Source organism: Microtus pennsylvanicus, chromosome 16, assembly GCF_037038515.1.
Source record: "Microtus pennsylvanicus isolate mMicPen1 chromosome 16, mMicPen1.hap1, whole genome shotgun sequence".
NCBI lineage: Eukaryota > Metazoa > Chordata > Mammalia > Rodentia > Cricetidae > Microtus > Microtus pennsylvanicus.
Window position 1 is genome coordinate 26,068,114 of NC_134594.1, and position 23,481 is coordinate 26,091,594.

Below are 23,481 nucleotides of genomic sequence, written 5' to 3' on the forward strand. Positions count from 1 at the left end.
AATTCTAAAATTTCCCTCAGAGAAAGTTCTGGGGATTCTGCACTTTGTCTAAGGTAGTTTAAATCTCATTTATTTTCACTCCCCCTTCCCTACCTTTCCCCACAGTCTCAGCCCCAACAGTGCAGTTACAACCCAGCTGGACCTGACAGACCCCAGGGGACCTGTACCTTCTGACACTGGGTGATAATCCTCTCCGGAGGAGGCCGAGCCGTCCTTGGTGTGGACTCTCACAATGGAAACCTTTGAAGTGTCTCCTTGGCGGACCACTGGAATTTTGACAATCGCTGACTCTCCTAGTTCGCTGGGTTCAGTGACGCTGAATTTGGTTTCTCCAAATTTGATCACGGCTTCTAAGAGTGTGGAAAACACAGACAAATTAAGTGGCTGGCAAAGGGTGGTGGGGGTAGATGTTTTCCTCCACTTCTGTTTCTTTCCACATAGGAGTTTATTATTATTATTATTATTATTATTATTATTATTGTCATCCTCTCGGCTTCTCTCTGCTGCCTCAACATTAGTGTGAGGGCAGAAGGAGAAACTGGTGAGCGACACCTCAATCCTTCCTGGGAAACAGCGAGCCCACAGAAGGCATGTCCTCTGGGGTGTCTCTTTGTCCCCATAGAGCTTATAAGAGAAGGGGGGTGGAAGGGGAAACCACTGGCCCAGGACCGGGTAGACATAAAGACCTATGTAGTGGCAAGGGCAGATATGAAGGCTTATGCTTCAGTACGCAGGCATAAGCCATAGCCACCCCAGAGAGCTTTGTCAATTTTTAAATTTTGCAGTGCTGGCCTTGAACTCGGGGTCTTGTACATGTTAGGTATGAATGTGACCATTGAACTATATCCACAGCTTTTCAGTTTGTCAGTTTTTGTTACGTGTGCGTGCTGGGGCCTGAAGTTGCTGCCGCTTGTCTTCCTCCCGAACTCCCCACTTGATTTTCTGGGGCAGAGTCTTTGGCTGAACCCCGAGCTTGCCAATTTGACTAGTCTTAGCTAGGCAGCTTGCGCCAGAGATCCTGCTTCTTCTGCCTCCTAAATGAAGTAGGGGATTATTGGCAGGTTTCCACACCTGTGCAGGTTTTATGAGGGTTCTGGGGATGTAAACTATCATCCTCAAGCTTGTCTGGAAAACACTTTGTCTATCGACTGAACATCTCCCTAGCCCCTAAATTTATCAGTGTGTGGGGCTGTTTTGTTCCCCACTTGTTTTCTTACATCTCAGTTGTCTGCAAGTCCCACTGAAAAAGGGGGGATACTTTTCTGCGCCCATCCAGGAACTCAGGGGTGGGAGGGGGTGGGGAAGGGGCTTCAGTTCCAGAGTCACTGTTTAGCAAAGGCAGTGACTTCTTACTGTCAGCGTCATCCTGGATCCTTATCAGAGTTTCATTTTGCTCGCCGACCGCAGCCCCAAAGGCAGAGCTGCTCTGTGGCGAGCCAAGGACCAGGCGCAGCTCCTCCACGTCCTCATAGACGTCATCATCCATCAGCTCAAGGACGCAGGGCTTCTCTGTCTCACCTGGAGCAAGCGACAGTGACACGTGATAGAAGGAGACGCCGAAAATGAGAACCAAGCCGAAGAGCAAGGGCGTTGCTGTCCCCTGCTCTGCCAGCGCAAAGACTATCGTCTGTCATAGGTCTCGGATAGCTATTTGCTGAACACGGGACTATTTGCACACAGGCCCATGCTTATAAAGAGTTCTGCAGTTCCTCTCTTTAAAGTCTAGCATTCGCCTTGGACAGCAAAGGAAAAAGGAAATGCCGGCTTTGTGCGTGAGTTTCTAGAACTGTGGTGGGGAAGTGAATCAAGAGATCACTGCTCATGGTCCCGGTTAATCTCACTGCACCGGGGTTTCATGTTACTAACTTTCGGCTTGTTGAACAAATCATTGGCCCAAAACAGTTGGATTTTTGCCTCTAATAACTGGGACCAATATTATAGGCCCGACTTTTTCCAATCTCACTAAAAATTCTTTAAAAACAGATTAGCAGCCATATGACATACAAGCATATGGATGCTCAAATATTAATAAACAAGCTTTACTGTTGAGCACTTAAGTTGTTCTCAATACTCCATCAATATGAGCATAACTCTCCACACGTTTGTCCTTCTCGATAAGAATATATTTCACAAAATTAAACTATTAGGAAAAGTAGTGAGATATATGAAGGCACTGACATATTAAAGTGTGAGGTAAAGGGCTGGAGAGATGGCTCAGAGGTTAAGAGCATTGACTGCTCTTCCAGAGGACCTGGGTTCAATTCTCAACCCACACAAGGCAGCTCACAACTGTCTGTAATTCCAGTTCCTGGGGATTCGACACTCATGGCAAAACACCAATGTACATAAAATAAAAGTAAATAAATTTAAAAAAGCATAAAAGAAGGAGATGCATTTTTGCCTAAGAACATTTCAATATTAACTCAATTTCTAGCTTTGTAAAATTTGCATATTTGATAGGTTCTTTACTGCTGAGTTCTGAACTAACAATAAAATACATCATTAGGAATCAAAAGGTTAATGAAGAGACCCCAGGATATCTATTCAACCTGCAATGCATATGCCTGGTCATTTCGTGCACATAAGCTCATGTTGCAAGCTTGTTTGGAAACTTGGGAAATTTGATTTCACTCTCTTTTCCTGATGACCTTTTTCTCAATCCACACTTGGGGTTCTTAAATTACACCCAGAAACTTCAAGGGCTTAAGGCACTGTCTCCATAACCTTGACAACCTGAGTTTAATCCTCCAGACAAGGTCTGGGAGGAAGAGAAATCCCAACTCCTAAAACTTGTCCTCTGACTTCATGTCAGCTGTAGCGTGCACACACCCCTCCCCCGTGCTCATACACCCCAAATCAATAAATTAATAAAAGATTGAAGACGTTTCCGAGCTCATACATACCAGGGAGGAAGGTGACAACGGAGGCATCGGTGTTTGGGCGTTCTTCGAAGTCCATCATCACCTGCGCCGAGGCCTGCCTTGTGTAACATCTCACAGACGACCTGTGCTGGACATCACCACTCCTGGAGATCACGGCAGCTACACGCGCATCATTTTCACTGCAAGTGTACACTCTTTCTTTGAACTGCATCTTAGGCACTGTGCAGAAAAGAAATGCATGGGTCGAAACGCGTAGACGCGTCCTTTCTTTCAAATGGCATTGCAGGTGATACGGTTTAAGGTAGATAATAAAACAAAAAAAAATGAGATAAACGTTTTGGTCTCTGCTCAGTTCACATCCCCGTGAACATTTCATTTCCTCGTCTTTGCAGTTTTCCTTGGCCTCTGTTGCGATGCAAGCATGCGCAATGGAAGCTGAAGACATAGACAAAACTGGTGACTTTCAGATGTTTGTATCAAAATTGCTGTGGGGTCAGTCACACACTTTAAAATTTTCTTGATATGAAGAGCATGAAATATTGTACACATTATAACTGAAGGGACTCCAGCCAGCCTGGGCCTGGCAAACGTGGCTCTGGCCGGCTTGTCCTCTTCAATGCTCTCTGCCTTGCTAAAAAACCATTAGATTACATTCCTAAAGCTAGCCACCAAGGTCTGTTCCCTTATTTGGCCACTTCCTCCTCCTGAGGCTGACTACCGAGGTTCAGCTATCAAAGTATTTAAGTCGAGTAACCAAAAGCCTCCGCCCCCTTTGGCTCACCTAATTAACATGCTTACTTAAAATTAAACACCTCATCCTAACAGGGTTTCCCCTTCGATCTTTATAAACTGCCATTTGCCTATGGGCCACTTCTGTCTCTCTATCCAGAGACAGTCCTTTGACCCTTTGTGACGAATACCCAATGCCCCCTCTCTTTTTTCCCTCTCCCTTCTCCCTTGTCCCCATTTCCTGTCTCTGTCTCTTATTCCCTGCCCTTTGTCTCTCTGGGGCAAATAAATCTCCTTTGTGCTGGCAGCTTGGTCTTGGGGTCTTGAACCAATACCTTTCCTTTCAAGGGCAAGTACGTGTCGTACAGGAATGGTAGAGAAAGCTGACCGATGTGCGCATGTGTTAGTTTTAGGTGACATCGAACCCAGGTCAGTCACACACAGGCCTCATTGATAACAGGTTCCTTTCTTGCGAGAACCACTTCATGGTAAGAAGGTGCACAGATTTCTGTAGTGAGTGATGAATGATAAATAGAGAGGCTTGCCGTGAGATTTTTGTGTTACAATTTCTTTCAGGAAAAATGTCTGGCTTGGATGGAAGCTCACTAAAATCGTGGATGCTAAAGAGGGCGATGAAACAACGGGATGTTCGGAGGGGAGAAACACTTCACCCTGCAGAGAGGCTTCTCAAGTTCAGGGAGTACACAAAGCCTCTAGGAAGACCCTGAAGCTGACCAGATTCACCAGTTCCCCACTCCCCTTCCCAAATATATAAGCGACAGAGACCGCTGAAAGACACTGCCAGACAAACCGAGCAGCCTGGAAGAGGCAGAGACCAGCCCTACTGTCTAGAAGAGACACGCTCCATCCTGGTGAGCTGTCTGCAGACTGTGCAGTGTGTTCCAGGTTTCCAGCTTTGTGAGCTGTGTGACCTGTGTTGGGGTGGGCTTTGGTGGTGCAGCTGTCTTTGAGCCATTTCTGTTCCTTGTCAGTGACCCCAACAGAACTTATAGGTCCGACCAGCTGGACCCTTGTGGTATCCTTACTTTGGTCTCCTTAAGAGGAGTGACACACAACAACAGTGTATTTGACACGTGATTACAGAAATCTGAGGTGTGGCTCGGTGACAGAAGTGGCTTAGTGTTAAGTAGAAAAACACCATGGCCACTCAGTTCCATGCAGGTAGTGAGGACATGTTTGAATCATTCAAGACACTAATGACAATACCACATTGCTTCTTAAAATATAAAAAGACTAACAATTGTCTTTAAAGGCTGTCTAAATCTATCAAAATGAGCAGGAAAAGACTCGGGGAGTTTGTATGGGGTGAATGGTGTCTCCCACGCCAACATCGTATATATTGAAACCATAGCCCGAGTACCTTGGTAATAGGAAGGTAATCAAGTTTAAGGTCATTAGGACTGATGTCAGCCGGATACGCCAGGTGTTCTCATGTCAGACAGAGAACCGGTCATACGGATGTCTGAAGAGGGAAGATGATGGAGAGGCACGGGGATGAGATGGCCACTGACAAGTCAGTGAGAGAGGCCGGTGGCATCTTTCCCTTGCAGCCTCAGCTGGAACCAAGGCTGCTGACTCTCGTTTAGGCTCCTCACTATCAGTGCGGAGGCTGCTGTTGCTCAAGCCATCTGGTCTGTGGCCCTTTGCATGGTCAGCCTTAGCAAATGCAAACTAAGCTTAACACCCTACCTGTCATTTATACACATTCAGTCTCGGCACTGTAAAATTTAAAGTCACTCACAGTCTGAGGCGGAGTCATTTATGGACACCGTGGCCTTGCTGGGCTCGCCAAGGGCTGCATTCATCGGCATGCGAAGTACCAATTCAAACTTTTCAACTCCCTCCAGCACGGGTCTTCCCAGGTCATCCAGAATGAGAACACGAACAGTCTGCATGTTGACTCCCGGTGTGAAATCCAAGCTGCGACTGATTCCCACGTAATCTGTTCCAGCTAAAACCATAAGGAAAGGATATTTACACGGGGACTAAATTTAAAAAAATTAATTATATAGACAAACGTATAGTTAATGTTTTATGCTACAACATATATACAAAATACTACAGAGAAACACATTCAATTAACAAGATGGAAAAGATTGGTATCTACGCGGTTGTTGACGTCGTGAATATAAGCTGATTTGCTTGGATTCGAGGTCTACACCTTATCTCCATTGGCTGGATTTGCTCATGTCACACACTAGTCACACAGGAGGGACGGGTGTATATGAGAGAAATCATATTCAGCTAGCTGAAAAAACGAAAAGAAAATTTTCAGCCCCATGTTTGCCCTAAAGTTTGTCATCAGTCTTTTAGAGCCTGGGAGAAGAAGCAGCGCTGTGTCACCTCGGACAGTTTACGTAGCGCTGTGTAGAGGGAAGCCTGCTGAATCTGAGGTGTTTACAAGGACACTTGTTAAAATGAGGAGGGAGCCAAGTGAAGAGGCACACCGGGGAGAGGCTGTGAGGGTGGTGGGTATGACTGCTCCCCTGGTAATGTCAGAGCAGCTAAATGTTTTAGGTTCACTGGGTAGAGAACCAAGTCATACAAATCTGGACATTGCAGTTTAGCCATTGAATCTCATAACTTGGACTCTGGTTCATGGTGCCTAAATCTCTTTCTTTACAATGGTAAAGTCGAAATTTACACACTCCATAGTAATAATTTCAGGAAAAGTAAGCCATGAGGAATGTTCAAATGAAGCGCTTGGTAGCTGGACGCTGTTGAACAAGACAAAAGGCTAATTTAGCAGACTGCTCACCATCCGCTGAGGGGGGCTCCGTTTTCCGGGACCTCACGGTGACACTCGAAGGCCTGGAGAGGTCAGTACCCGTCCTCCATACCTGCACTTCCACGTAGCCGGAACTCTCATCCACGGAGTACTGAACATCACCAAAGTAGAAGATGGGTTCTGTTGACAAGGATACAGAAAACACTGCTGTTATTTCTCTCTCTTTACATCAACCATCCCCGAGTCTGCTTCTTTGCATTGGCACCGCCATGTTTCCTTTGAGTGAGTTAACAGACCTCATCTCCAGGTACATGACTTGGCTTGCTTTTCATGTATGCGATGCCTGTATTGTTGTGTTTTCAGGGGCTGGGGATTGAACCCAGGGCCTCATGCGTGCCAGGAAAGTGCTGTGCCACGGAGTTACATCCATGAACTCATATGTAGGTTATAAGTGGCTTCTAGGCATCCTTGGAAGCTTAGTTGAAAAAATACAATCAAATGAAGCACAACACATAACACTTTGTAGACCAGGCTGGCCTCGAACTCACTGAGGTCAGCCTGCCTCTGCCTCTGCTTCCTGAGTGCTGGGATTAAAGCTATGCTCCACCACTGCCTGGCTCTTTGTTTTCTTTTCTTTTTTTTAAGTTTTGCCTCAGCACTCACTAACCCACTATGGGACAGAGAGATGGCATTTGCCTTAAACTGTCTTCTGTTAACTCGCGATAATTGAGTCTACTTTTAATTAGCAGGATTAGACTCTACAGTATAAAACAAGGATTAGTCCCTAAGACTTGAGAGAGATCCAGAACTGGTTGCCGGTTATTTGTAGGGCTTTTGGTATCCTCTATACAAACTGAGCTTTCATTAAAATAATCTCATACTAAGAGGTTAGCGTCTATCCTCATGAATACGAAGGATGCTCTCTCTGTAGTTCCTGCCTCCGGAGCACTGTTCTCTCCTTTTTTGGTGATACATTGGAATGGATGTAGCTGGCTCCTATTAATTCTCCTATCTATTCTCTTTATGATTAACCTGTGACTCTTGATATAGGTGCCAGGGGTGAAGGACAGTAGATGAAAAGGCAAAACTGTGGTGAATTACAGGAAAACTTTTAAAAAATGATTTTGAATTATGGATAGCCATCCAGGAAACTGCAAATAGTTCCCCATTGAGAGTTTATCATAAAAGCAGTTATTAACAAAGTAAAATAACCAAGTGAGCACATGAAAAGCGATCTATTTATTTGTCTTTAGTTTTACAAGATTCCAAAGGAGTTTGTCTAAGAATACACGGCTCACTCCAGGGCCTCTTAGCATGCTTAAAGGGATGTTGCTCTAGTTCTTAAAATTAGATTGAACTCCCCAAAAGCTCAAAAGGAAGGGAGACACAGGGTGCCGTTGGGGATGAATGTGGTGGTGGGGTGAGCTCAGGGAGAGAGCACTTGTCTAACGTGTACAAAACCCTGCACGCAGGATAAAACAAAACCACAGAAAAAGCCCAAGGCGGTCTTTCCTCACTCCCCTATTTGCAAATTAATTATCTTTTTCAGAAGGTATACTACAAATGCTTGCTTCTTTTCTTCCTCCAACTGGTAGGCATATTTCAAAGCTTCTAGCTCCACTGGCCTCTTAGATAACATTGAAATCAATCTTGGAAATGTTTGCCTGTTTTGGTTTGGAGGTGATAAATCTGCCTATGGCATGGTTCACCTCCCTGCTCTCCTTTCAACTTGGACATTTGGGTGTCTGTACAGATGGAGTTGTTATCTTATAACCCTAGGCAAGCAGACCTGAATGACAAACGAATACATTCCTTACATTTCTCACATCTGAGGAGGGGCAAAGGTGAAGGGAGAGAAGCCAGAAATGATTATTCTAAGCAGACGGCTGAACTAAGCACAGCAGCTTCTCCTCAAGAGTCTTCCATGATTATCATGGAGGCTTGGTCACGTGCCTCCAACAAGTGACCTTTCTAAGTCTCTCTACATTTCTAGTATCATGTGAATTAGAATAAAATCCCCGTGAGCATCGTCATAAAACACCAAGGGAGCAACATGCTGGGGGTGGTGTGTGTAGGGGGGGAAGGGGGGGAGGAGATGAGGGTGGGTGGAAGAAACTGTGTTTGCATGCGCACTCACATCCTGCTGACCATAGAGCAAATCTTTCACCTAATAGCTTAACATGCTGTTCACAGATGAAACCAGGGAGAGAGAAAAGGGGGGGGGGCAAAATGACTAAGTTGTAATAAGATGCGGACAGAATCAGCATATGCCAATGACATGGAACATTGGTGCCTTTAGCCACAAGGAGAAGGGGGAATAGAGATGTGACCTTAATGGTAAATTCTCTCATTTTAATAGAAGCTAATAGGAATTTGGAAAGGTAGCACATGAATTCTCTAAAATGAAGCATTCCTTGGTCAGCAGAAATGATCATAGTTAAAACCTGAGGAGATTTTAACATAATCGTTTCTACAGCACGAAAACAGTAGCAATTAAAAGAAATAACCCCACACTATGTCTAGCAAGTTGCTTGTTTAACAAATCAAAAGAAATAGAGTAGGTTTAGGCATCTTTGTGTCCTCTCAGTTATATAGATAACAAAAACTATATTATTTTTAAATTTCTCATTTTTTCTTTTAAATTCTAAAATTTGAATGAACTTATAAAGGTTACTAATGGGTGGAAATCTTATGCAGAACATACTAAAATGGTCCTGGAACTTTTAACAATTTTATATGTATGAGTGTTTTGTCTGCATGTATGTCAGTGTGTAAAACACTTGTGTGCCTGGTGCATGGGGAAGGCCAGATGAGGGTATTGGGTTCCCCAGAACTGGAGTAACAGATGGTTGTGAGCTGCCATGTGGGCACTGGAAACTGAACCCAACTCTTCTGGAAAAGCAACCAGTGCTCTTAACCACTGAGCATCTCTCTAGCCCTGTGCTTGGGACAATTAAAAGGATACCACAGGACCAAAAGGAGGGAATGAATGAATGGCTGAAGCTCACTAGAAGACAAAGAACCTACGCAAAACCCAGGACAGCTGATTTATCTGCTCTAGTAAGTAGTTTTTAAGAGGACAAGTTTTGCCGAGTGTAGTGGTTTGAATAAAAATGGTCCTCATAGGTTCTATATTGAATGCTTGCTCATCAGGGAGTGGCACTTTCTGAGAAAGATTAGGAAGTGTGACCTTGCTGGAAGAAATGTGTCACTGTTGGCCAGCTTTGAGGTTTCAGAAGTTCAAGCCAGGCCCAGTGTCTCTCTCTTCCTGCTGCCTGTAGATCTGGATGTAGAACTCTCAGCTACTTCTTCAGCACCATGTCTGCCAGCACACTGCCATGCTTCCAGTTATGATGACAATGATGTAAACCTCTGAAACTCTAAGTCAGCCCCAATTAAATGGTTTCCTTTATAAGAGTTGCTGTGGTCATGGTGTCTCTTCACAGCAATAGAACATTAAGACACTGCACCTCTTTGGTAAGCTTCTCTCTCTCTGTCTCTCTCGCTAGCACTTGGGTTTTAAAAATTAATACTAACTGGAGACCTCTGTAAATCTGCCATAGACATATTCACATTACAATCTAGAGCCAAGTAGAAAATACCCATTCAGTTCCCCAATTTGGTGCTTAAGTACGTACGTACTGCTGTACCGCACCTTGAACCGCAGTTACGCTCGCTCGCAGACAATGTGGAACAGTCAGCAGCTGCTACTATCAACGGGAAGAAGGATGATAAAATAAAGCCCTGCTCCCTGCAGCCTCCACTCACTGAAAACATTCCTCGGCCCTTCATCCCTCTCAGACAAGAGTTCAGAGACCATGTTTAGTCTCTCCGCACAGGGCAGATAAGTCGCATCTAAAGCATGGGCAAACCTCCCTGCAAAGGGAGGTTTTCAGAGGCTGCTGCAGACAATGTGTGAAATTCCCAAAGGAAGCCAGGATTCCTCTTCATTCTTTGGGGCGCTCTTGAAGTTCAAGGGCAGAGGTGGGAGAGGCGCTCGTGCTAGGAGACTTCCTCGGGCTCATAAAGCAGGAGTCAGACTCCCCAGGCTTCGAACACTTTCATTTCACCTCTGCTCACGTGAAGTGAAGGGAAAAGGCTTGGCAAGACCACACAGCTCACACACCTGCAGAATAATTCAAGCTCTCTTCCCAGAGGGGAGGAAGTGAACTTTTTATTATTTATTTATTTATTTGGTGTCTGGATTGGTGTTTACGATTTCATTGTGTCTCCTGAGATGAAAGGAAGAGGTGCAGGCTGTAATTGCTATCCGGAGCCTAATCTTACTGACTCCTGTGTGCCCAAGAACCATCAGGCAAGCAAGCTCTGTAGATTGAACTAACTGTTTGCTTAAAACTGAATGGGATGCAAGTCTGTGTGCTATCTTTGGGCAAAGCGTCAATGTTGTTTTTGGATTTGGTGTTGAGGATAATACAAGGGGATCGACTCTAACCTAGTAATCTCTTTGGAGGTTTCAGTTCAGTGCTGCCCTGGTTTGCTTTCCATTGCTGTAACAAATAAGCACCATGACCAAAAGTGACATGGGGAGGCAAAGGGTTTATTTGATTGACAGGTCTGGACTGTAGCTGAACTTTGAGGCAAGTCAGGGCAAGAATTCATGCAGGAGAAGAGGCAGGAACCATACATAGGGGAAGACTACTTTCTGGTTTGCTTCCCTGGCTTGCTCAGCTATCTTTCTTGTATTTCCCAGATCTATCTGTTCAGAGAGGGGGGTTACAGCCTCCCACATCATTCAGCAATCATGGGAAGGTCCCACAGACAAAGCCATGGGTCAGCTTGATGGAGGCAGTTCCTCTACTGAGATGCCCTCTTCCAAGAGCTGCCTAGGTTTATGTAAATTTGACAAAAACTGACCAGCACAGACCTTTATGGCTTCCTGAGTACTCACAAGCCACTTCCCACAGGCATGTCAAGGTCATTTTCCCCCCCTCAGGGTGGAGAGGGTTAGTTCCACTCCTGTATCCTTTTCTTTTTGCTTTGCTGTGATAAAATACTCACAGAGCAACTTTAGGAAAGATGGATTTAATTTGGTTTGTATTTTGAGGGATACATCATGGCAGGAACATGCGGTAGCTAGACATACTGCCTCTGCGTCCATTTTCAGAGCATGGACAGGAAGTGGGATCAGTCTAGCAACCCTCAAGGCCCACCCCTAGAGACACAATTTCTCCAATGAGCCTCCACTTACTAAAGGCTTTATACCTTTCAAAACAATGCCAACAGATAGGGACTGAGTGTTCAAACACACAAGTCTGTGAGGGACAGTCCACTCTCAAACCGCAACTTCTTCCTGGCTTCTCTCCAGTTCATCACTAGATGCAGCCAGCATCACCCGGTGCTTGAATTCTCCCAAGGAGCATTTAAAGAGACTCTTAATGGAAACAGTCATCCCCAAAGGCAGTAACACCACACTTACCGTCTTGCTGGAAAGCTTCTAGTGCACCCCGATATCCTTAGGATGTCCCCAAACTCCTCACTATGGACGACAAGGCATTGAAACTTAGGGTCTTTCTCTGCCTTTTATACCCCGTGTTGGTCACTTTCTGCTCTGTAACAGCATCTGGGATATCTTGTATGTTCTGCTGCAGCCTCTGGCTGTCTCTTCCAGTCTTCCCTTAGGAAGATGCTGCTTTGGGGACCATTCTGCCTTCCCTTCTGTCTCAGGCTGTAGGGGCAGAGCTAAGCTTCCTTTATTCATGTATACTTTCTGGGCACTTAGCTCTATCCATATTTATCAGTGGGTGACCAACAAGTGTCTGTTGAGTGAATTAGCAACAATGTAAAGATCATCTATTGCCCATAGTAACTGAATTAATGTATGTGCCTCGTGCTGGAAGCCAAGTGCACTCAGCGCCAGGCAGAGGCAGTGTGCACCTCAAAGGCAGTGTGTGGTTGTTTGTGCCAGAGAATGACTTTGTAAGCCCTTCTTGATTTGGAAGTATAAATATAATACTAAATTATTTTGGCTGGGTCCCACTTTTCTTTCCAGAAATACTTTAAATACATAAATATATATCCTAAAAATGAGCTCCTGTCTAATATTTGAGAACAGTTTTCGAAATTCTTATTGAAAAACTTAAGTTCAAATGTATATTTCAAATGAAGTTTAAAGGTCTTCCTTATTTGAAAGGCACATTCTGACATTTCTTTTTCTCAACAACAATAGCTTCCTCAGAAAGAATCGAGACAAATCAGTTCATACTTAGGATGCCGAGAGTAATGGAATCTTCCAAAGGTTTTAGATAAGCATTAGAAGTGGTGAACCTTCTCCAGAAAGATAATGTTACCAGTCTATTGCCAACACAGTTTCACCCCAAAACGGACCTGATCTGTCTGAAGGTCAACACACATTTTAAAGGAAATTTTAGTATCACAATCATGAAAATTTTTCACTATGCATTTGTATGATTAAGACTTTATAAATGGACTCTATGTGTTTGAGTGTGTGTGGAATATGCATGTGTGTTGTGTTGTGTGTGTATGTTGTATATGTATGGGGTGGCATGTGTGTGTGTTATGTATGTATTGTGTTGTATGTGTGTCTGTGCTGTGGTGTGTGTGGTGTATGTGGTGTGGTGTGTGTGTATGGTGTGTAGGCGTGTGTGTGTGTGTGTATGATGTGTATATGGTGTGTATGCGCGTGTGTGTGTATGATGTGTATGTATGGTGTGGTGTGTGTATTTACCATGGCATGCATTTAGTAACCCAAGGACACCTTTAGGAGTCTCCTTCCACTGTTGAATCCAGATCAAACTCAGATTATCAGGCTTACATGACAAGCATTTTTGCAGGCTGAGCCATCCCGCCAGTCCAACATTTAATTAGTAAATTAATTAACTTCTTATCCCATAGTATTTTGTAATCTACAAACAAAGGAAGGGATGGGAAACTTGCTGATGGCAAATTCAAACCAATGGGGTGAAATTTAGGATTTACCAAACACTTTTTATTACGGCAACACTGGCCAAAGCTGCTCACAGATCTGCACGGCAGTGCTCGCTCCTGGCTTCCCATCTCAATCAAAACCAGCCAGGACACCGAACATTCTGAAGGGTCTCAGGTGAATCGCATGCATAAGATTCGGGGTCAGGGTACGGGAACACGGCACTGAACCAGGTGACAGACCCTACAGTGTGGAGCTTCTGAGAGGGTGGCCAGTTGCTCGATACTGACTCAGGGAGCTGCCCTGCAGACTGAGCCGGGGCAAACAGCAGCCAATGGACCAACTTGTCTCAGGGACAGGGAGGGGAGGGTGTGGGTGTTGACTGAGTAGGAAGAGGTAGAGGTGCAAATAGAAGTTTGCAACCTTGAAAGGACAGGATCTGAAACCTGGATTGCAGAAAAGGGAACGTTAGAGCCCTGTGCGGGCGGGGCTAGCCTAAGAGCTGGAGACCTAGTCAAAAGCAATCAGTGGAGCGGGTTAGTAAGGATGTTAGCTGGGCAGCGTGTTGATGGTGGAGGCCTTCGCATCATCACTGAGCCAAGCCCCACTGACTTCTCCAGACTCTACTTTCCTTTGCTAGCTTTTCCAAGACTCTTGTTTGATGTATTTCTTTAAAATTGCTGCAGTAAGACTAGCTGCCTCTTATCACGTTCTGCTCACACCTGTGGGTGCCTTGGAGGGCCTATGAAAGCAAATGGTTATTCCGGAGGGTTACAAGTACAAAGGGAGCATCGCTGGGGGTTCTGAGGAGCTAATGGGACACGGTTTACAGTTATGAGCGTAATTATTTGGGGAGACCAGTTAAAAAGCCTTCAGTCAACATTACAGCTATTTTTACAAGGCAAAGGTTACAGAGAGGCAAACATCAAAAGCCAATCACAGGTGGAAATCAACCAAGTTTTTGATGTGGGCAAAGTTAGCTTCTTTCTAAACCCGTGTATCTTTTTGCTTCCAGACTGCACTGACATAATGTGTTTAATCCAAACTCAAAGGAGGGCTGGAGAGACAGCTCAGCTGTTGAAGGCTAAGGCTCACCACCAAAATGTTGAGAGTTCAGCTCTCAGCGCCTATGTCAAAGCCTGCGTTTACAGTTTCCCTTTGCTGGATATGATGTAATCTCAGTATTGGGGGGGTAGAGGCAGGTGTATTTCTGCAAGTTTGAGGCCAGCCTGGTTTACATGGTAAGTTCCAGGACAGCAAGGGCTATATAGAAAGACCCCAGTTCCAAATAAAATAAATGAATAAAGGAACAAGGTTGAGAGAGATGGCTCAGAGGTTAAGAGTACTTCCTGGTGGAGGACCCAGGGTCCATTCCTAGCACACACACTGGGCAGCTCACAACAGCCTATAACTTCAATGTGGCTTACAACTTCACGGACCCAATATATTTTTTTTTACCTTTTCAGGCATGTAGTACATATGTATATATCAAAGCACAACACATACACATGTATTAAAAATTAAGGTAACAATCTTTTAGCCAGGCATGATGCCACAGGCCTTAAACTAGCAGCGAAAAGACAGAAGCAGGCAGATCTGTGTGAGCTTAGGGCGAGTCTGATCTACATAGCATGTTCTAGGCCAGTAAGGGCAATGTAAGATTCTGTCTAAGGAAGAAAGGAAGAAAAGAAGGAAGGGAGAGACAAAGAGTTGGGATCATAAGTTAAGATTTCCGACTACCTGATGTAAAGGAATAGGTCTGGCTGTTAGTTCCTCTTGTGTGGGAAAAAACACAGCAGTTAATAGCAGTTTGCCATGGCGACAGTGCAGTCAGGGTGATGCGCCAGCTGCATTTGGGCGTCTGCCTCTTCAGGTCACGTCAAAATCTCTAGTCCCTATGCTACGTTGTCTCCAGGGCTTTACCAGAGCTAACGGTCTTACAAGGTAATTATTTTTATCTACTGTTGACAAAATCAAGTTGGGCCTTGGAGGGGTTAAATAATTTGCTCTGGGCATAGAACAAGCAGGATTCGAACATGAGAGACTAATATAGTAAAATGTGAATTATTTTCCACTATGTAGCAATTTCTTTGAAAATGTTTAAAGCAACGAAGCAATAAACATACTTAGATGTTCATATTTTTAGAATATTCTTTTTGAAGATGCATAAGTAGAAATGACTGTGTGAAGGAAAAGAGAAAACCTTTCTTTGCACGGGAAAACAAGAGTATGTAATGTGTGTGTTTGTATTAAATTGTGGAAATGCAATTGTCACTCAAAAACTAAAGGGGAGCAATGGGGGACAGAGGCGAGATGGCACTCAAAGCGACTGTACCCACGTCAGAAATCACCGAGCAGAAGTCATACACAAACACTTTTATACCGGCTAGCTAATGATAAATTTACAAGATTTCAAATCCATAAAGCTCGGCCTGTGGCTGATTTGTTTGAGAATCTCAGCAGCTGGAGGAAGAAAGACCATGACGAATAAAGTGTTAAACACAATCCGTGTGAGGTCCCAGGGATAAGAGTGTGTGGCTGACACTGGGAAAATAAATAATGTTGACCACAGACTGATTAAGAAACGACACTTGGAACACGTCTGCTGGCAGCCAGCGGCGGTCCAGAATAAACAGCCCGCGCCACTCCGTTCTGTTCCGGGCAAAGGAATGCATTTTTCTCCTGTCAGATCCTAGTGAACGCTTGTCAGGGTGGCTGGCTGTCAGCTCTGCTGTTGGTTTTCTAGTCAGTGTAGCCGTGAGAAGAGCTTCCCCCTCCAAGTTTTAAGCCCGGGACCTCCTGGGTCACTGAGCAAAGCCCCGTCCCAAGGGAGTCACTTCTCTGGGTCTTGAATTTCTGCTTTATAACACAAGGACAATCCAGTTGGACCATGTGATGTCAGATCACCTCATTTACTAGGCTATCACACTCTTTTGCCCTCCTGGGGATTGGAGTTTTTTTTGTGTGTGTGTGTTCTAGTTAAAGCCATTTCTTTTTTTTTTTTAATTTTATTTACACTCACGCAACCCATTCACTGTTGACTTTCTGTATTCCTGAGTAGAAGGTAAATGGGAAGAAAAGTCTCTCAAGTGGGAGCTGGAAAACCATTCTTGTCTCATAACGTGGTCACCTGCAGAAGCCATATACCAATATGATAAAAATGTAGGGACTATAGCTCTTATATCTCATGGCAGATAACATATGCTCAAACCCACCTGCCTCTACAGCTAAGACTTTGCTCATTTAAAGTCTTTGATTTATAACTACTCTGTTAATAAATGAATTAACAGAGAATAACAACAAAAATAATAAAGCAGTAAAACCTCCTAGACTGAAGACAGCAGCCCCAGTTTATAACCTGAGGGATGGTCCTGGCCGAGCCCTGCAGGCTATGGAGTTGGGAGAAAGTGCAAAGAGAATGACAGGATTGGAAAGATCCACAAACCTCAAATCCACTTTGTCAGGCTTTGTGTATAGTGTCAATACGGTGACTTTTTTACATAGGAAAAGCAAGATGCCTGTGGCGTGCTGCTATAGAAGCCGGATTTGGGGCACTAACATGAGTTAGTCTAGAGAAGGTGGAGGGGCGTGGTGGGGTAGGAGGATGATGGGCAGAAACAGCGGTGTGGATGAGTCCGTGGCCTTGCCTGCCTTAGGGACAGCTCCATTTGGTATGTAGGAAAAGAGACAAGATGAACAAAGAACCAGGTGGCAATGGCCAGGCCCTGCAGGCCCCTGTGACTGGAATCTTGTCCTGGGAGATATCTGGTCCAAAGGTGTGCTCAGTTTTAAGAAGGGTGAGAGGCTGATGAGATTTAATTTAAATCATTTAAGTGATGATGCCTATAGGGGCGTGGAAGGTGGATGGACGGACCACAGGCAGCAAGTACAAGCATCTAGGAGCCACTTGAAGCTAGCTTGGCTGTTGTGTGAGCTGCTCAAATAAAGAAAACTGGTAGAAGCATAAACCATAGGGACATAAAACAAATAAGGATCTCGGGTGGACAGTGAGAGGAAGAGGCTGGCCTCGCTAGGTGCTTTCGCTATGATGAATACCGGAGGGAGGGGACTGGAGAGATGGCTAGGCAGTTAAGAACAGTTCCCAACACGACCATGGTGGTGCTCAACCACCCGGAACTCCAGTTCCAGGAGATCTGACACCCTCTTCTGGCCTCTGCAGTCCCCGGGTATACAGTGGTGGCCAGATGTAGGTGGAGACAAAACACCTGTACATATGAAATAGGATTTATTATAATTACAAAAATGCAGGAGGGAAACCAGGGGAGGTCAAGGGTTAGTTGTGATGGCTACTGAAGCTTTTTTCTCTGTGCCGCTTGCTTCTGACCTCTAAAGCTAGTGTCCCGGAACCTGGGTGGTGCTGTGTGACTGTCCTTTCCTTCGTTTAAAAAAAAAAAAGGAAAATGTTTTTGATCTACAGCTCAATTCCTAGGTCTCCCGTAATTATGACACAGGAGTTTTCTAGTGTCTTTTCTAGAAAAGCCAAGGGAGAAAAAATGTTTTGATCAAAGTAGCAATTTCCTGTCCCCAGAGAATTAATCAAGGGCTTTCTGCTAATGGCTGCCTGTTGAACCAGATCCAGGCCACACAAACTGGCAAGCCTACCAGTCTTGAAAAGAACAAGCAAACGTGTGAGTTCAGGTTCAGCAAGGGCTCAGGTTCCATCTGTCAAGGGCACAGCGGTCCCTGGAAAGGGGCATCACATCTTTGTGACCACGGTGGGTAGTCTAGATAGCCCCCTCCCCAGCCAAGATGGAGCTCATGGAGCTCATACCCACAGGTACGGAGCAAACCCTGGCATTTCTTTCCACGTTAGCTCTCCTCTCCAGGGTCATCTTACCACACTGTTCGGCTGTGGGAACTCTGTGGCTTTTTGTGTTTACTTGCTTCTGAATTCTTCCTGGCAGTGAACAATCCTGAACAATCCCCCTTCACGATGAGGATGATTATTCACAAAAACGACAGGAAACCCACAACGAGCCCCTTGCTGGCATTCTGACCCAACAGCTTCACTTTTGAACACATCTCCGGGGACAGTGAAACCAAATATTTGTGAAACACCCTCGCCCTCAGGGAGACAGAAGCTGAGATCTATTTCAGCCCTGTAAGAGGTCTGTAACAGGCCTGTGATCTCACTTCTTAAAAAGCATTTTCATAAAAAGCTACAGACCATTTTACTTCTTTTCGAGGGCTGCCTTCAGGGACTGCTGACCTGCTAAGGCAGCGCTATCCCCAACGGTGCAATTGTCTTCACAAAAGAGAGACTGTCACAGCCCAAGGGACACATGGCAATGCCCATTAATTTACCAGCTGCCAGTGTGAGCGACTCCATTGAAGTATTTTTTTGTAAAAAGAAAGGGGTGCAAAGACTTCCTGAAGGTCAAGGCCAAGTTTCCCGACCTTCAGAAAGCTGCCAATGGGAAGCCTGCCCTTATCATTTGCAGTAAAGTGCACGGGTCCGTGGAGCTCTTTGTTCAGATTCTCCTAGAAAGTCTCCTAGAAAGGGATCTCTCTTCACCGCTGTGTTTTCAGCACCTTGGGAGCTTGCCCAACACTTACTAGGAGTCCAGGAAACATGAAAGGTTAGACAGAGCGGATTCTTCGTCTCTGTCATCTTGGCACAGCGTCTTGAACAACACAAGTAGTTAGCACACAAACATGTAAGGAAACAGTCACCGCCTGGACATCTGTGGGTCACTGCAGGGTATCTGGTGGGCACTCTGTGGTGAAGTTCCCCAGGAAAGTCAAGCCTGTGTTGAAAATTTTGCAGACAGGCTGACTGGAAAGGACTTCATGATTGCAGAGAGCAGGGATGTTGCTGACAGAAATCTAAAATTATCTTGGGGTGTCTTTAGCCCCCTTAATTTCTAATTATCACCAGCCTTTATCTCTGACTTAATATCCCTCTGATTATTAGGCAACCTTTGAAATATATCAACTCAGTAGACATTGCTCAAAGCTAAGAATAAGACAGAAGAGGTTTTCCTGCTAGGCTCTCACTATCTACCCAATGTCCTTCCTGGTGGATGTATTTGCTAAGCACACTGACTTACAATTTCCTTTTATTCTGTGACTAATACAAGCTCAGGCAACCTGACTGATGACAGAACCCACCAATCAGGGAAACCCGGATCTATGTTTCAGGGCCATAGTCACTCATATTAATTAATCTCTGAATAAACTCCCCCCGCCCCGCCTTTTTTTTGGACAAAGCACTGTTTTTTTCACCCACAATACCGAAGTATTCAGCTGGGCAGGTTTCTTAACAGAGTGAGCAGTGCTGGCATATAACCCACACATCTTCTCATATACTTGAAGTCCTTTGCAGATTAGTATAGTACTGCGTACTCATAAGTGTATTGCCAGTTGTTGAGACACGGTACTGTTTGAAGACCAATGATTGGGGTTAGAGAGATGATCATCAGTTAAGATCATGGCAGGTTCACTCATAACACCCACATGGCAGCTCACAACCGCCTATAACTCCAGTCTCGGTGTCTCCGAGTGTTTCTTCTGGCTTCTGAGGTCATTGCATGCACACACAGACACACAAAGACACACACCCACACCACACCACTCAATCACATAAAATATAATCAAATAACGTTTTGAAAAAGAAGCAGAAACAATAAAAACTACTCCAGAGAAGGCATCAGAGTCTCAGGAGCTGGGTTCACAGGTAACACTGTGACTCACCCTACGTGAGTCCTCTGCAAGAGCATGTTCTCTTAAGCTGGGCAGCAGTGGCACATGCCTTTGATCCCAGCACTCAGGAGGCAGAGGCAGACTGATCTTTGTGAGTTCGAGGCCAGGCTGATCTACAAGAGCTAGTTCCAGGACAGGCTCCAAAGCCACAGAGTAGCCTTGTCTCCAAAAGAACTCCCCTCAAAAAAACCAAAAAAAAGCATGTGCTCGTAACCACCGAGACATCTGTCCAGTCTCTGAATGTATTTTATTGTAAAATTTCCACAAACCCACATGGTGGTTACAGTTATCTGGAACTACAGTTTCAGAGAATCTGATGCCCTCTTCTGGCCTCTATGGGCACGAGGTATGTGGTACACAGACACACATGTAGGCAAAACACAAACACATATAAAATAAAATAATAAAAAAATCAATTAGAAAATAAAACCGGGCTAGAGAGATGGCTCAGTGGTTAAGAACATGTACTATTCTTGCAGAGGACCTGAGTTCAATTCCCAGAGCCTACATCAGGCAGCTTACAACTGCTTGTAACTCCAGCTCCATGGGATGGCCCTAACCTCAGGTACATGCATGTATACAGGCATAGACATATGCACACATAGATAAATAATAATCTAAATACTAAAAAAAAAAGAAGATGAAACTTTCCCTCGATAGTTCTAAGTTTACAAATTTTAAAAGTCTGGTGTTTGAAAAGTGGCTACTGGGATTTATGTGACTTTTTCTAGTACTGAAAGAGAATTCATCGCTGCCTGAGATCCCAAGGATGAATGCTAGTGATCTGCTGCCAGGGTTTTAGTGGTGAGAGGCACGGATGTTTACACTCCTGACATCTGCAGGGATAGTGTCGCCAGAGCGCGCTCTCGAGTGTGGAAGAGATGGGTATCAGGCAGACCGTGCTGCTCCGAAAAACACAAACCAAACACAAGACACTATGTGTCTGAAAGAATCTGACAAGCGAACCGAAGCCGAGCACTGCAGAGATAACAGTCCCTGCTGGCTGGGTTCTCAAATGGCGTGCCAAAGGCAGTGCCGTCTTCGTCTTGAAGCAACAGATGGCACCGATGTGATGTCCCCAGGACTCTGGAGGGCTTAGAGTCGGCAGAGAGGGAGCCAGCATGGCTCGGCTGTGACTTATTGGAACATCTACACTATTTCAGTCATTCTAGCATATTTGGAGGTTGGAGACATACAAAAGAGCAGAGAGCTTCAATCTGCAAGTTCACTACTAGGGCATCCAAAATCCTTTGAATCTTGCAGTAGAAGCAGAAGGCAACTGTGTTTGCTCAATATTTTCACCGCCAGTAGGATATCAAGTGGGTTGTCCAGGTTAATGCCAAGCGTTCTGCAGCTGTGCTGGCTCATGCTGGCTCAGCGCTCAGCGACTGTTCCCCTTAGGTGAGCTACCTAGGCACAACAGAATGATAGAACACAGGCATGCTGTGCCTTCTACAAAATGTATGTGTGATAAGTGAAAAGATTCCAGAAACTAGGAAGGCACTTGTTTTAGCACTGGCTATGCATTATATATGCAGCACTAGAAAATCAAGTGGTATTTTTGTGGCGGGCGTTGGGATCAAATCCAAGGCCTTTCACATGTTAGGCAACTGCTCTACTACTGAGTCACACCCTTCTCTTTAAACCCTGAAAAATGAAGACAGGAATTAACTTAATACTGTAGACAGCTTTTATGCAACAGTTCCGCCTGAACCTCTCCAGCCCATGCCTGCACACACAGGTTCTACGATCCCAGAGCTCACTCTGGGTAAACCAGTTCTGGGTCCAAGCGCAGTCCCCCTGGGCTTGCTTTCTTTGTGGGCAGCAAGGTCACTGTTCCATGTAAATTATACAAAACATTTAGCCCTTCTCATAAAACGCTCTGGAGTCTTTTCCTTTTCTGGTAATCGTGGTGTAATGTTCTCAGGCGATGCGCAGAAAGGATCCAAATGGCTGCTCGCCAAGCTTGCATGTGTAAAGTGGGGAAAAATCTCAGTGCTTCTGCAGTGAGTAGTGAACTGTGCCTGCAGACTGGGAAAGATCAGGGACCTCCCAGGCAGCCAGGTCTTTGGGGGGCTGCATCAAAGATGCCCCAACTGATACAGACCCCATTCCTGCAGTTCAGCAAGTGTCCCTTGCTTCTTGGGAGCTTTCCCTTTACATACGGCCTGTTGACTTCTTGAGTGAGATACAGAATTAAAGAGAGAGGGCTAGGAATTGGGGACCCAGAAGCACAGGTCCTCCAGTGGCTAAACCTGGGGAGGCCTAGACCCTCTCCCTCCACCCTTCTTCATCCCTCTCCCCTCCTCCACCTCTTCCTCTTCTTCTTCCACCTCCTCCTCTTCCTTTTCTTCTACCTCCACTTTTCCCTCCTCTTCTGTCTCCTCCTTCCCCTTCCTCCACTATTTTTTTTCTCCTCCACCTCTTCCTCCTCCTCCTCTTCTTCCTCCTCCTGTTTGGTGACTTGCCCCCTCACATCCCCGGGGGCTTTTCCCTCCCTTCCCCCACTCATGTGTTTGGAACAAATGAATACATGCTGTAATTCTGCAATGCCTATCCAGAAATCATATTTAAACAAAGATACAACATGAGTCTTCATCAGAAAGTAGTTAAAATTTAACTTGATTTGCAAAAAGACACAACAAACGCACCAGTTCCAGTTATTTTGAAAAGCAGCAACATTCAAAATCAATTTGATTATATAATCTCATAGAGAAAAAAAATACATTCTCTCCATTATATGAAGAATCTAGCCAACAGTAAATATATGTATATATGTAAACAGATGTACATGTGGATACAGTACATATAGAATATATGTATATATGTAAACAGATGTGTATGTGGATACAGCACATATAGAATATGTGTATATATGTATGTAAACAGATGTGTATGTAGATACAGCACATATAGAATATATGCATATATGTAAACAGATGTATGCATGGATACAGTACATATAGAATATATGTATGTATGTAAACAGATGTACATGTGGATACAGCACATATAGAATAAATGTATATATGTATGTAAACAGATGTATGTGTGGACACAGTACATATAGAATATATGTATATATGTAAACAGATGTATGTGTGTATACAGCACATATAGGATATATGTATATATGTAAACAGATGTATGTGTGTATACAGCACATATAGAATATATATATGTATGTAAACAGATGCATATGTGGCTACAGCACATATAGAATATATGTATATATGTAAACAGATGTATATGTGGCTAAAGCACATATAGAATATATGTATATATGTAAACAGATGTATGTGTGGATACAGCACATATAGAATATATGTATATATGTAAACAGATGCATGTGTGGCTACAGCACATATAGAATATATGTATATATGTAAACAGATGCATGTGTGGCTACAGCACATATAGAATATATGTATATATGTAAACAGATGTATGTGTGGCTACAGCACATATAGAATATATGTATATATGTAAACAGA

The 23,481-nt window shown here is 44.4% G+C and overlaps 1 protein-coding gene across 1 annotated transcript in view; it reads right to left on the minus strand.

Moving 5' to 3' along the window:
• Frem2 (FRAS1 related extracellular matrix 2) overlaps positions 1-23,481 on the minus strand; it is a 133,036-nt gene that overhangs the window by 33,038 nt on the left and 76,517 nt on the right. The window contains exons 7-11 of the mRNA XM_075950736.1: positions 6,391-6,540; positions 5,374-5,583; positions 2,904-3,101; positions 1,354-1,518; positions 168-350 (exon numbers count right to left, since the gene is read on the minus strand). Coding sequence (XP_075806851.1) covers positions 168-350; positions 1,354-1,518; positions 2,904-3,101; positions 5,374-5,583; positions 6,391-6,540 — 906 coding nt within the window. The remainder of the gene's footprint in view (positions 1-167; positions 351-1,353; positions 1,519-2,903; positions 3,102-5,373; positions 5,584-6,390; positions 6,541-23,481) is intronic.